The sequence below is a fragment of the Melozone crissalis genome, unplaced genomic scaffold (assembly GCF_028551555.1).
Source record: "Melozone crissalis strain CALT ecotype California unplaced genomic scaffold, PUWL_Pcris_2 ptg000132l_1, whole genome shotgun sequence".
NCBI classification, from domain to species: Eukaryota; Metazoa; Chordata; class Aves; order Passeriformes; family Passerellidae; genus Melozone; species Melozone crissalis.
The window spans coordinates 4,827,249-4,841,980 of record NW_026535905.1 but is presented as its reverse complement, the minus strand read 5'-3'; the positions used below and the strand labels follow the sequence as shown (position 1 = coordinate 4,841,980).

General features: G+C 46.0%; 1 protein-coding gene across 1 annotated transcript in view; it reads left to right on the top strand.

The window, feature by feature from the left end:
• SMOX (spermine oxidase) overlaps nt 1–14,732 on the top strand; it is a 52,976-nt gene that overhangs the window by 24,129 nt on the left and 14,115 nt on the right. Inside the window, exons 2-3 of the mRNA XM_054293197.1 lie at nt 2,156–2,390; nt 6,822–7,048. Of these exons, the coding sequence (XP_054149172.1) occupies nt 2,183–2,390; nt 6,822–7,048 (435 nt within the window). The 5' untranslated portion in view covers nt 2,156–2,182. The remainder of the gene's footprint in view (nt 1–2,155; nt 2,391–6,821; nt 7,049–14,732) is intronic.

Sequence of the window (14,732 nt, the reverse complement as noted above, 5' to 3'; positions counted from 1 at the left end):
TGTCTGTGGGAGGGAATTCTCCCCTTCTGTTCTGCGCTAGTGAGAGCCCACCTGCAGTGCTGGGATCCCTGACAGCAGAAGGACCTGGAGCTGCTGGAGAGAGTCTGGAGGAGGCCATGGAGATGCTCCAGGGATGGAGCCAGCCTGGGAGAGCTGGGAATGTTCACCTGGAGAAGGCAAGGCTCCAGGGAGAGCTCAGAGCCCTTTCCAGAGCCTAAGGGGGGCTTACAAAAAAGACAGAGTGTGACTTTTTACACAGGCAGACAGTGACAGGACAAGGAGGGAACAGTTTAAAACTAGAGGGAGCTTTAGATTGGACATTAGGATGAAGGTCTTCCCTGTGAGCGTGGAGAGGCCCTGGCACAGCCCAGAGAAGCTGTGGCTGCCCCTGGATCCCTGCAAGCGTCCAAAGGCCAGCTTGGATGGGGCTTGGAGCGCCCTGGACTAGTGGAAGGTGTCCCTGCCCATGGGAGGGGTTGGAATGGGATGAGCTGGAAGGTCCCATCCTTGAGAATTCTGTGATCTACCTTCTGTTGGGCTGTGGCCGTTGGAAGCTGCTGCAGTGGCAGTTGGAGCTGATGCAGGGCCAGCTGGGACAAGCTGCAGTGGCAGAATCAGAGTTTGCACACACTGTGCAAATCCCTCTTGCAGGTGAGTCCACAGAAGGGTGGATTGAGCTGAAGGTGTTTCAGTTGAAACCAGACATTTTCAAAAGAGTTGTCAGAGCTCCAGTGGGACCATTCTCCTCTTCATGGCACTGCCTAAATCCCTGCCGACTGCAGTCTGGTGTCAGCTCCCTTACAGACAGTGGATATTGCTTGGTCAACAAACATAAATTCTCTAAAATCCTGGAGAATAAGGAACTCTCCAAATGAAACTGCTTCATTAGTCCCTGTGATCATGTACTATAGTAGGCCAGCAGTGTTTTAAGTCGACCCTTCTGGTGATGGAAGAGAGGGGTAGGAATCTTTGTCAGTGGCCAAGTGTTGGGAGAACTGAGGAAGAACTCAGAATGGATATCCAGCAGCTTGGTAACAGGTAGAGGCAGCACACTACGAGCTCCTTGGATATCTCTGTTTGAGGAGGGAGGAGGGGGAGGCAAGGGATTCTGTTTGTGATTTATCCAAAATACTGGGCATCAGCTGATTCCAGGGCTGATAAATCCTGGGCTGTGTGTTTATCCTCTGCAAGTGTTTATCCTCTCATGTCAGCTCAGGTCTGGAGGGGTAGGGATCTCTGTTCTTTGTGCTCCTGGGCAGGTGTGAACCACCCAGAACCAGGTAAATACATGCTAGCTTTTGTGAATAGACATCCTGCACTGGAAATCCCTGCTCAGGGTTGAACCATAACCATGGGCTCAGGCCATGGTCCCACCTACTGAAATGATGTGATGGGACCTGAGAGATAAAGGTAGATAGCAGTAAAAAGGTGTCTTCTATGAGTTTGCCAAGAAAAACAGAACTGTAGGAGCAGTTGAATATATTGGTAGGTGGAGATTTGGGTAGATTTGGACTAGTCAGGACTGGTGTGGGTTTGAACCTCTCATCTAAGCCTGAGGCCGAGCCTGATGTGGCAGGACAATGTTGGCAAGACAATGTTGGCTGCATTTTGTGAAATTTTGGAGTGGCTCTTGTTGACTTCCATCATTTGAAACATTTTCTTGCCTGTCCCATTTCTGTAATGGCTGGCTTGGGATCCAATGTCCTTGCTTTGAGCTAAATCCTCCTTACCTCCTCCCCTACTTAGGGGATCTGAAATTCAGGCTTTGTGGTTGCCACAGTGGCAAAGTGGAGCTTCATAGCTGGGTTGTAGAGCTTGTCAGCACTGAGGACGTGGTTCTCTTTCTTTTAAAAGCCTTCACCACAAAATTACCACTTTTGGAGGTTATATAAAAAGATGGGCGTTTGAAAGTCCTTTGACTTGTTTGGAAACAGTCTGCATGGCACGAAAGGGTGGGGATTTCTGAAGTTCTTGGTGCTCTAGGCTAAAAAGTTGTTTTGCATCCCAGCTTGACCTCAGTTATCCTTTCTGTGCATCTCATGTTGAAGGCTGGGTCTAACTCACCAAGTCTTTTCTGCTGGACTTCTTCATTTTTGATCTTTTAACTGCAGAGGATAAGCTGGATCTGAACACAACTATTCCCTTCCTCCTACAGGTTCCTTAGAAAGAGAGCTTGGACGGCATGCAAAGTTGTGAAATATCTGCAGACAGCACGGATGATCCTCTTAGTAGTGGCCTACGGAGAAAGCGACAGCCTCGAATAGTCGTGATCGGTGCTGGGCTCGCGGGCCTGTCGGCAGCCAAGGCGCTCCTGGAAGGCGGATTCACGGATGTAACAGTCCTCGAGGCGACCGACCGCATCGGGGGCCGCGTGCAGAGCGTCCGACTCGGTGAGAGGATGCGCCAGATTTCGCCAGATTTCTGGTTTTTTGGGTTTTTTTGGCTTTGTTCTTCTTTTTGATTTCAGGCAGCTTTGGTGTGTGGGTCTCTGTCGGGTTTGTTGTTGCTGGAATGGCTCCTGAGGTATTAAAAGTCTTTTTTCCCAGCCCTGCACTCGAAGATGAAGTCTAGATTCATCAGTTCTGCTTTTCAAGGTTGTTTATTTTCTCTTATCTATACATTCTTTCTCTTATCTATACATTCTTTCATTATCACAGGGTGAAAAAAGTAGAATTTTGGGGTTTTTAGAACGAGGGTTCACAAGAGGCAAGATGGACAAATCTGGGCGTGTCCTGTCTTTCTTCTTCTTCTTGTCCTGCATCTTCTGCTGTGATGGTGGCACTTTTGGATTGGTTTAGAGTAGAGACAGACTGTCTAACATAGGGGATAGGTATTGGAAAATTATTGTAAATAAAGTACACGTGGATTTTAGTATAAAAAGATAACACTGCCCTTTGAAGGCCCTTCAATAAATATCCTTTTATTCCCCTTAACTCTGTCTAGTCTCTGTTCCAGCTGTTTAAGGCAACCACGAAGGGACAGTGAGACACCTGGAAATGGCATCAGCACCTGCAGAGGGCTGCTGGTGGGGTTTGTGTGGCCACGAGGTCAGATGAACTTTGGAAATGGGGTTGTATGTATGTGCAAAATGGTTTGAGGTGTGGCGGTGTCAGGAGAGTAAATATTTAAACCCTTGGGTGCCTCTGGGGGCAGGTGGATGGTTCTGTGCTGTCTTGTGCCTCAGTTGAGACCCAGGGCTGCTCCAAACCTGTGTTTCCATGAAATAAATGATTGGGGTGATTGTTTTCTCTCGCACAGAAAGAGCTCTGTGTAACAGGTCTGTGACTGAGTAACTGTGTGCAGACTCTTTCCACCCAGGTTTTCCAGCTTGACTCGTTCCCAGGAGCAGCCAGTAAATCTCCAGGCTGCTGAAGGGTTGTTTCTCAGGGCTTAAAGCCCTTGGAAAGGGGAAACCCCAAGCTGTTCTGCTTCACAAACAACCCCATTCATTTCCCTAGAACTAATTTACTGTCTAGGGTGCTACCCACTGGGAATCAGGCTGCTGGAAAAACATCTTCAGTGTATCCCTTTATCCTGATTTGCAGCTTTCCTACCTCTGCAGCCTCCTTTCTTAGTGTGTAATAAAGGTGCAGACTCTGAATATTTGAATGCCAGGTCAATTTAAAAATCTCTACAGGCAAAACTCCTGGAACAAACATTGTCCTTTGTAGCACAGGAGTCACTGAAGCTGTTCCTAGTATCCAGAAGGACATTGCTTCTCTTTTCTTTGCAGGAGGCATAAAGTTCTCTGCTCTTCCTGAATTGCTTTCCTGATTTCAATTAACTCATTCTGTTTCTGATCCCACTCTGGATGTTACCTTTGCCCTCTTGCTACCCTGCTTTATTTTTATTTCTTAGGTGCTTACATCACTTACTGTGTTTTGCTTGATAAACTCACCACAATAAATAAACAGCAGCCTTCTGTGAAATTGCAGAAGGGAAACCAATGGAAAGGCAGTTGGAAAAATCTAATCTCTAGAGGTTTGAGTAGGGCACTTTACATTCTGCTGAGACTTGGCATAGAGGTTAGGATGGGAAGTGTGTCCTTTACACACAATCCGCTGCATTAAAAATATCCTGGATGTGATGCCTGTGAGAGGAGGGAAGTGTGAAAGAGCTGAAATGTTTGGGGAGCCACAGATCATTCTCCCAGTGCACCTGTGAAATAGTTCTGGCGTTTTAGTACTGAGCCTGAATCTCTCATCTTTGCCCACCTTCACCAATAACTCACATCTTCTCTGGGAATCCACCTCCTCCTCATTAACACCTCTTAATTAACAGGAGAGGAGAGGAGAGCAGGTGTTTCAGTCTGGAGGCAGTCTCCGAGTTTGTAGATGTAACTGTTGCAGAGCAGAGGCTGGCATCCAAAGTCTTAGTCTTTTGTTAATGTTTTAAAATTCCAAACTGTCTTTTGTTATCTTTCTCTTATCTTCTCATATGCCAGCTTTCAAGGTTGCCCTGTGTGGGTGTGGGCTGCAGTTCTCTGCCAAGGTGGATCCGTGTTCTGGCTCTGGCCTCTCCTGTCTGCACACTTGACTAAAGATCTGATTTAAATTTCAGCAGAAATACTAATTAGGAAGAAATTCTTTCCTGTTGTGAGGGTGGGGAGGCCCTGGCACAGGCTCCCCAGAGAAGCTGGGTCTGCCCCTGGATCCCTGGAAGTGCCCAAAGCCAGGTTGGATGTGGCTTGGATCAGTTTAGTTTAATGGAAGATGTCCTTGCCCATCGCAGGGGTGGGAATGGGATGATCTTTATGGTCCCTTCAAAACCCCAAACCACTCTGTGGCATTGTGGCACCTTCTCAGGGTTATATCTGAATCCTTCTCCTCACTGAGCCACATCTTGTAGGGGACAGTATTTTCCCTCGAGTGCACAGACTGTGCAGCTTTTCCCCCCAGGGGAGTAATTTGGATATTCAGAGGTTTGATTCTAGCACAGGTGAGGCAGAGGGTTTGTGTGTTTGTGCGCTGTGTTTCCTGCACATGACCTATTACATCTGTAGCCACTGCAGCTATCTCACAACAAGATACCCAAGAAATGGCCAGGGCTGCAAAGGGAAATGTGAAAGTTGCCATCCCTATCCAGGAGGCTTGATGCACAATCTGTGTGTTTCTCTGGGCTTTTTTTTTTTTTGTTGTATGGGATGATTCATTTCAAGTAGATTAATATTAAACCTAAAATCCTTTAAGGCTCTGAAAGTAAATTGGCTGTCTCTGTTTAAAAGAATTTTATTTAATTTTACACTTTAAAATAACTAATCATTTAACTTACACCTGGTAAATACCTGGCTTATCTGGTAGTGATGATAGTGAGCATGAATATTACCGGCAAGAATTAGTTTTTAATTTGTTGCTATTTGATTATGTTCCACACAGCTCAACAGGAGAACTTGGAGCACACCATCACTGTCACCAAGCACTAAGGCAGCAGCAGGACCTGCTGGCAATTTGTTTTCTTTGAAAAATCAGGATTGCTGTGCAGCAGAGAAACTCCTGCCCTAGAGCAGGAGGCAGGAGCATTCCTGCTGCTGCTTGGCTCAGCCTGAGTTGCAGGAGGATTGCATTAACCAGGGGGCTGCCACTTGCAATATTGATGAGCTCTCTACCTTTGGCTGCCAGTCTTCAGTCATTTCCACCTGGCTGGGTGCTCTGGGGTGTGTTGGAGTCAGTGGCACCTGGAGTGTTCAGGTCTGTGTGTTGGTGCTGCTCTCTGGAGCAGGTGTAAAAACCAAACCTCCTGCTGTAGTGCAGCTTTTGAAGGGCAGTCAGCACGGCTCTCACTGACAAAGGGGCTGCTTGGAAAATGAGATCTGTGGAGCTTCCCTCAGAGGCAGGGGCTCAGCCAGGGAACAGCATTCCTTGGAGCTCTCACCCTTGAAACCTGACTGCAGCACAGCTCAGTGCTGCAGTGCCTCTCTGTCTGAGCATACATTTACATGTTAAACAGCAAATGATAGCTGGGAACTGCACCATCCTTTCTTCAGCGAGCAGGATCCTATTAATTATCCTGCTTAATCAGGCATTCCCACACTGCTGCAGGGGTGCTGGGAGATGCCCAGCTCTGTCAGACTTTAAACTAGCTTTGGCCTTCTGAGAATCTGTCAAAATACGGGGGCATACATGACCCAAGCTTACTTTTAGCACCTCGTTTCAACTGCTGAGCATCCCCCAGTGCTCTCAGTCCAGTCTGGCAGTGCTGGATTTGGGGGGGACAAAGCCCTGGTGCAAATCCTGATGGTTGTAAGGGATGGGGAGAGTGGGGCTGACCACATTCTTTGTGTTTTTCAAGCAGAGAGTACAGGGGATGAAAACAAAATGCTTTCTGTGTTTAGCCTGACAGTGCTTCTTTTTAAAGAAGCTGATATAGAAATATCCAAAGGCATAAGTAATAAAATACAGCCTATTTACTCATTTGGGAAATGGAAATGCATGTTTTATTGCAGTTAATCTGAGGTGTATTTGTAAATAACAATCATTTTAGTCACAGTACAAGGTTCAGTAATCAGGCCAATGTTGCAATCCACATTTTCCTACATGGTGAGAGCTGGGAACTGAGAAGGGCTGAATTCCTCCTTAAGTATCAGAGGTGTGTCACTGTCAGGTATCTTTATTGCAACATCCCATCCCTCTGGGCAATACCCAAACCTGTATCCCAAAGGACCAATTTGAAGAATGCTGGCATTGTGTCTAACACAGAAAAACTCCCTTAAGGGATGTTCAAACATGTGCTGTCCTTGGGCAATTCTGCTTTTGCACATTTTATGAGAAGCTTCCAGGAAAACAGGCTTCCATAACCAGTTTGCTTGGCTTCCTCTCCTGCAGGGCATGCCACTTTTGAGCTGGGAGCTACGTGGATTCATGGTTCACATGGAAACCCAGTCTATCATCTAGCAGAAGACAATGGTTTGCTGGAAGAGACCACAGACAGCGAGAGGAGCGTTGGGCGGATCAGCCTTTACTCCAAGAATGGGGTGGCTTATCACCTCACCAACAGCGGGCAGAGGATCCCGAAAGATGTGGTTGAAGAATTCAGTGATTTATACAACGAGGTTGGTGTCCAGCTGCTTTGGCAAGTGCTAGATTTGCCTGGAACACTGAGACTCTTTGGTCTCAGTTCCCGGTTAGAACATTCCAGGACAAAGGTAGAAATCAGAAAAAAAAAAAAAATCAGTGCTAAATTTTCTCTCATCTGCTTCACTGCACCCCATTTGTCCCTGATGTGGGATTAACTCTCTGTGGTGAGGAATAACAGTCTTTCCATGTTTGTAATCCATTTAATCACTACCAGCAGCTATTTCTGGGGAGATCCAGTAATTAATCCAGCACTTAATTAAAAGAGTAGTGGAGCTGTGGTGGTGTTCGCAGGGGTCCCAGGACAAGGGAAGAGATGAGAATCTTGACACTGTTTCAGAAGGCTGATTTATTATTTTATGATATATATGATATTAAAAGAAAATGATACATTAAAACTATGCTAAAAGAACAGAAGAAAGGATTTCATCAGAAGGCTAGGAAGGAAAGGAATGGAATGATAATAAAATCTTGTGACTGCTCATAGCCTCGACACAGGTGGCTGTCATTGGTCATCAAGTAAAAACAATTTCACATGCTGGGTAAACAATTCTATAAATCACATTCTAAAGCATCAAAACATGGAGAAGCTGAAGCTTCTCAGCTTCTCAGGAGAAAAGATCTTAATTAAAGGATTTTTCATAAAATATGTCTGTGACATGGAGGGATCAAATTGCTAAACAAAGTAGAATGCAAAACCTTAGCAACAACCAGCTAAATATTGTATCCCTGGGACATTTTATTGGTTATAAATACAATGAAATGCTGTGTGGTGTGCCAAAGTGAGTGCAGTTTTGTAGGAATTGAAAGGTTTTTGCATCAAAAGGAAAGGAACATCTTTTCTGGGAGATTAAACCAGCATGGACTTCAGTTGAAGGTTATTTAAACTCTTTTGCTTGCCAAAGTTAATTATAATTATTCCCCACATTTTTTTAATGCTGCTTGTGAAGTACATTTAGAGGGGTCAGTGCAGACTGTCTGGCCCTCCAGGTAATGTGATCTCTCAGTGGGTTGTAGAAAATGGAACAAAACATGAATGTTTTCATCAGGCTGTAACCATGCCTAAAACCTTCAGATTTTCATCTGACAGCAAACTTCAGTATTTGACTCTTGGCTGAACACTCACAGGATTCAGGTTACTCTTGCATACTTTGTTTAAAAATATGTCTGGGAGCATTAGAAAAGTCACTGTAGCCTGTAAAGAATTATCAAGAATTGGGTGGGGAGCAGAAAAAGGATATTTTTTTCATTTGAAAATATTTTTGGCACTGTCCTGTGTTTCTGAACTGGAATCAGTGCTGGGATGGCACAAAATCATTTCAGTTTCAGAGGAGTAGTAGGAATTTCAAAGAAATCTAATTTTGGGAAGGATTTGTCAACCTGTGGACAACATCTTGGACAGACGCAGGTGGATATAATTCGTCTGAACAATTTTTCATTTTACTGGGTTAAAAAAAACAAGTGAGACTTTTTTCCCAGGCAGGAAAAAAAAAAAGACAGGTGAGATGTGTGTGGAGGAAGATTAACGGCAACTGGGGCTAGAAAGAGTAAATGAAAATACTGCAGTGAGCAGCATTATTTATGTAAATGGAACTCTGCCAAACTGCATGCAGGGCTTGGTGATCATCCTGTCTGGAAGATGATAGGAAAATCTCCAGCAAAGGGAGGGCAGACTCCAGAATGAGAAGGGAATACAGAGATGAGAGCCACTTAGCTTTGAGATAAACCCAGTAAGATAAATGCCTTAACAAGGTACCAGTGCTTTAGAAATGATTAATTTGGTAAATCTACCCTTTCTTTTAAAGGGGAGAGAAAGGGGCAGCCAGTGACATGAGAGAACAGCACATTAAAAGTTAATCTTCTTTACACAACACCTAATTAGCTTATCATTGCCACAGGATATCTTTATCACTAGGAGACAGAAAAGGCTTTCGCATTTATGGCTTGTAAAAATGTCTGCAGCCACTCGTGGTGATAAAAAATACTTAAGGGACAGCTGGAGCCAAGCAGGGGACATCAGCCAGCCCCTTAATTGCTCTCGCTGGGAGGGGCTTTCCCTGCCTTCCTCCAAAGCCTGCTGGAATTTCTTGCAGGGGCAGCTCATGGTTTTGTTGAGCTGCTTGTTTCAGCCTCTTCGGGGTGCCAGGCTGGAGGATCTGTGCTGATTTGAGGCATTTGGCTGTGGTTTATTCCCTGCTCTGCCTAGGAAAAGTGGGAATCCAGGCAAGCTCATAAAAATACCCAGTGAAAATGGCTGTAAGCAATACAAGTGCCCTGGAGGGAGGGCAGCCAGGAGCAGGCCTGTGGCTTTGGGGACATTTTCCTCTGGCATAAAGTGCAGAGGGTGTTCCACACATGCTGAGTGTGGCAGGGCATTTCTGGTTTGTGTTTTGGGGTGTCCCCCACTTCCCCAGCATTACTGTGAGAGGGGTGAGAACCTGGCACAGGCTCCCCAGAGAAAGCTGTGAGACCCCCAGATCTCTGCAAGTGTCCAAGGCCAGGTTGGATGTGGCTTGGATCAGTTCGGTCTAGTGGAAGATGTCCCTGCCCATGGCAGGGCACTTGGAACAATACAATCCTCCATGTCCCTTCCAACCCAACCATTCTGTGATTTTATGAGGGGTTTTTTGTATGTTCATTAGAGATTATTTAATTTTTTTTTTTTTTTTTGGTCAAAGTTCTGTTGCTTTAACTAGTGGTGAAATGAATGCTGGGGAGGAACAGCAAGAATTTTCAGTTCTGCATTTCTAGGTTTTAGGTTTTTTTTTTTGGGAGGCAGGTTTTATGATTGGTTTTGTTAAAGTTGATTGATTTTCTTAATGTTGATTGATTTTGAAGTTGTCCAGGATAAAAATTCATCTTTCAGATAACTAAATCCTGGGGTCAGGATCTTCCTTTGTCTCACAGGAGCTCCCAGGCTTTCCTCAGGTTTTTATTACAATCCCTCCATCATGTCTTCTCATCCCTTCAGAGACTGAGATAGCAAAGGCTGTGACACACCCTGTCCTGAGCTGAAAAGAAAGAACCCCCCACAAAACAGCCAGCAGCCCATGATGGATGCAAAGCCTAATCAGGGATGCAGGACTGGCATGAACAGTGGAAAAAGTATCCCTGAATGAGCAGGGCTAAATTTGTCACCCTCCCCCTCACTCACACCCTGCCTGGCTTTGCCTGCAGCTGCTCCTGGGGCTCCAGCCTGTGCCTTCAGCTCTTCTCCTCCAGCTGGGTCTCTCTAACCCCATTTATCTTGGCATTTGGACACCAAATTCTAGGGAATTCAAAGTGCAGGGGGTCTCCCTTGAGTTTCACTGGGCCATGTGGAGTCTCTGAAACTGCATTTTAGCAAGGCAAGGTCTCTCTGTGCTGAATTTTCCTGGAGTGAAAGATAAAGCACCCCTGTACCTCCAGAGCTTTGCCTCACTAATTCATCTGGAAAGTCCTTAGGCTTTTTCCAGGCACTTATCCAACCTTTTTTGGCTGCCTTCTTCTACCTCAAATACAAGTTTTGCTGCATTTTTGTTTGCAGTAGCCTGAATTTTTAATAGCTGTCGGGATGTCTCACAGGAGCCTTTATTTGGTTACGAGGAAGTGGAGCAGTCAGAGTGCTTGAGGGCTGCTCAGCTCTTCATTTCTCCAGCAGAAAGTTCCTTGGGAGAGGCTGTTGCCCTTCACTGGGGTGAGTCAGGATCTGTCATGAACTTGTGACCAAGGTGACCTGAATTCCTCTCGTGGAAAGAGGGCAATGCCTTCAAGGAAAGTCTCCAGTCCTGCAGAGCATCCACCTGGATTCCCAACCACACATTGCCAAGGGAACCACCCTGAGACAGGGCAGGACTTTTAGGATTGTCCTCCTGAGATGGTGTGCTGTGTGGGGCTGGCGCTGCTCAGCGTCATTGTCACTCCATTTGGTCAGTCTCCAAAAGGAAAGAGTTTCCCCAGGTTGTGATGCCCACACCATGTATTTGTCATCTTCCCACCTTCCCCTCCATTCCTTCTAGGATAACTGGGGGAATCCTGGGGCTGGGAGAGGATTTTGGCTCTTCTTGCTTATACCACATCTGTATGACTCGCAGGAAAATGACCACAGTGGGATCTCTGAGGGTAATGTCTGCACATTTGGGGTCTGTGTGTGTGATTAGCTCCTCAGAAAATGTGAACAGGGACAATTTATCTCAGAGTTGTTCCTCTGTCCCCTGCTAAGTCCTCATTTCCCTTTCCAGAGAGGTGTTTAAAGCTGATTCCCAGGTATTAGTGAGAAGTGGCAAGTGGTGAGCTGGACAGGTTAAATGCAGCTGAAAGATCACAGTTCATCATTGTCTGATTTAGGAGAAGTGCCTGCTTTTACTTCTTTTCAGCTTTTCCATTTACAGCTTTTCAGCAAGGATGTGGTCCCTAAAGAGCTGCTTCCCTGGAGCCCTCCCTTTAACAATCAGCTAATTAATGGCCTTGTTATCTGTCAGCTTTCTCCTGTGTGCTGCAACAGCTTCTGGGGGAGGGATGCAGCCAAAGAATGACAGCGTTTTTCATCCTCCACACCCCCACCCCGTGCTGGGCTTCCTGCCATCCCCAATTAAGCTCCAGTGCCTTGCCTCGCAGTTATCATGGACAGCAGGACCAAAGGGCCACCGAGAGTCACCGTTCCCTCCCTGCCTCTATTGCACTGACAGATGTCTGGCCTGGGAACAGCACAGCCCTATCTCCATCAGGGCTTTTCACTGGACAGGGATTAAGTCACAGCAGTTTTTAAGCCAAGTGAGCAAAAGACAATGCTGGGCATCGTCAGCGGCGCTGACAGGAAGGAGTGTGGATGGGGATGTGCTTTCCTGACCTCCTTCAGTGAGGAGAAACTTCTTTATTTAGCTTTGTTCTTCCTAAGAAACTGCTTTTCCTGTGGTGTAGGAGCACGTAGGTAGTAAATAAACACGTGGAGGAGGAAGCCTGGAGGTGACAGAGGGGACATCCCTGCTGGAAACCACGTTCCCTGCACAGACCCTGCTTGTGGGATGTCCCAAAGCTGGTCAGAAAGAAGACAGAAGATGGAAGCTGAAGTGAAACTGTTTTAGGACTGTGGACATTCAATTAACTTGTTTTAATTTCTTACCTTCAACCCCTTCTGTCTCGCAGACCCAGGGAGCTGGGGTTGCTCAGCATGACAACCAGGGAGACCTTCCAGCATCTTCTAGTGCCTGAAGGGGCTCCAGGAGAGCTGGAGAGGGACTTTGGGCAAAGGTTGGAGTGACAGGACAAGGGGAATGGCTTCCCACTGCCAGAGGGCAGGGTTAGATGGGATATTGGGAAGAAATTGTTCCATGTGAGGGTGGTGAGGCCCTGGAATGGATTTCCCAGAGCAGCTGTGGCTGCCCCTGGATCCCTGGAAGTGTCCAAGGCCAGGTTGGACAGGGCTTGGAGCCACGTGGGCTAGTGGAAAGTGTCCCTGCCCATGGCAGGGGGTTGGACTTGATGGGCTTTAAGGTCCCTTCCAACCCAAACCATTCCATGATTCTGTGAATTCCCTGGAGGATTGTGTATAAGCTTTCAGAATGAGGGAAGGAAGAATGCTTAGAATGAATGGTTACTTGAGATCTCTGTTTTTTACTTCTGTTTTTTCAGTCAGGCTTCCAGTGCCACTTGTTCCATCCCAGCTCAGAGGAGCTTTAGAGTGGGAAATGTTTAGGTTGTCTTGCTGGGATGTGAGATGGCCAGTGGTAAGAGATGGGAGTTGATGCACTTTGTCCTTTGGTTTTGCTCCCTGATTGTATCAGATTTATGATAACAGAAAAGCAAAGGTTGGCTGGACTGTCTGTGGTGTAGCTCCTTGCTGGACATGGAGCTCTGGTTTGGATGCAGGGAGATTTTATAGGGTTAACTAGAATATCAAAATCTTTCAGGTCATCCTTGTTGTTATCTTTTCCCAGGATTTTTGAGGGAAAGCCCATTTCTACTGTCTCAGGGAGCCCTGCTGCTGAATTGCTGAAATGTTTGGAGTAGTATTGGTTTTCAGATATGACAAGTGCCTGTTCCCAGTGACCCCAGGGGTGCTCCCATAGGAATGAAAATGCTTTCCTCATCTGGGGAGGGAAAGCCTGGATAATTCCGACTCCAGACAGCACAATTTTACTCCTGCTTGGTTGGAAATCTACCTTAAATGAGGTGTCCTAGTGTAGCTTTTCCATAGCTTCTTACACAGGATGTGTTTGATGCTCATGTTCATTAAAACACACATTTCAAGCATCTTTTTAATTGATTTATTCTGACCATATATCTCTCTGTAGGACCTGCTGCTGTTTCTCCTTTTGCTTCTTGCCTCCAACAGCATTGCCTCCTGTTCTTCCTCAGATGTTTCAGCATCCCCCCAAGAATCAGAATATCCTGAGTTGGAAGTGATTTAGGAGGATCATCAAGATCAGCTCCTGGACCTGCACAGGAGAACCCCCAAAATCACACCTTGGGTCTGGGGATGTTGTCCAAATGCTTCTTGAACTTGAAAAGCAAGGAAATAACAGGAGAAATAAGAAATCCTGGTGGGATTAAATTTACCTGCTGTCTGATCAATGGGATGGCACCTCCAGGAAAGACTTTCCTTGATGGTTACAGCACGAGAACTTGTGCCTTCCTGCTCTGCTCCCTGTGGGGCAGTGAAGAATAATAGAATGGTTAACAAAAGCAGAGTCAGGTTCACTTCTCCTGTGGGCCAAGTGGTGGCTGGGTTTTAGCAGGGCTTTGCTTGTCCTGTGAGTTTGTGATCTGCTTACTGAGCTCAATCAGCTTATGAAAGCCGAGCTGATTGTGCTGACGCAAGGTCTGTGCAGCCCGGACCTGCTGCAAGTGCTTGTGGCCTCAGAAATCCAGGGACCTGAGAACCAGGGAATGCTGGAGCTGCCAAAGTTTCCTTTGCTGGAAGCCTTTGTTCCATACAGGACGTTGGGCCCCACCTTTCTTGTCTGGGAGTCTCCTTGGAATGGTCCTGTCCCAGGCAGTGTCTGCAATTCTCTTCTGTCTTTACCAGTCCCACTCATTTGCCTTGTGATTGTTTCTTCTCTATTTTTATAATTTATTTCACCCCCCCTTTTTTTGTCATTTTTTCACATATTTTCCTCAGTTTCCTCCTCATCCCAGTCAACTCACCTTCCTCCATTTGCTCACAGACCTCCTCTGTCACACTCCTACCACTGCAATGTGTTTATCCTCCTCCTTTTCCTCCTCTTCCCTCTATTTTGCCTCCTCAATTTCACTTTATTCCTAAAACCCAAGATAAAATCAAGCTCTTGGGGAAAATGGGAGTGAGAAGAAAATAAACCAAAGTGGATTAGCCCTATCAGCAGGGAATGGGAAGGTCCAGGAGCTTTTGGAAGGCAAGGCTGCCAGTTTTTTACCGGCTTTGTACCAGATATTTACTGTAGCTTTCAACTTCTTGACATATCTAAATCGTCTGTCTCCAAAAAATGATCATAAGGTGTAATCAAACCATCTTTGACAGGAAAAACTTCCCAAACAGAGATTTAAGAGTATTGTTCACCCTGTGGCATGATATGAATGAGAAGGGGGCACATTCTGGACAAACAAATCATTAATTAATAGGATGTTCTGCATTTCTGAGAGGCATCTTTTGAAAGCTTTCGTGTGTTAAAAGATTCCTCTTGAGTTTTTGGGTTTTTTTTTCTG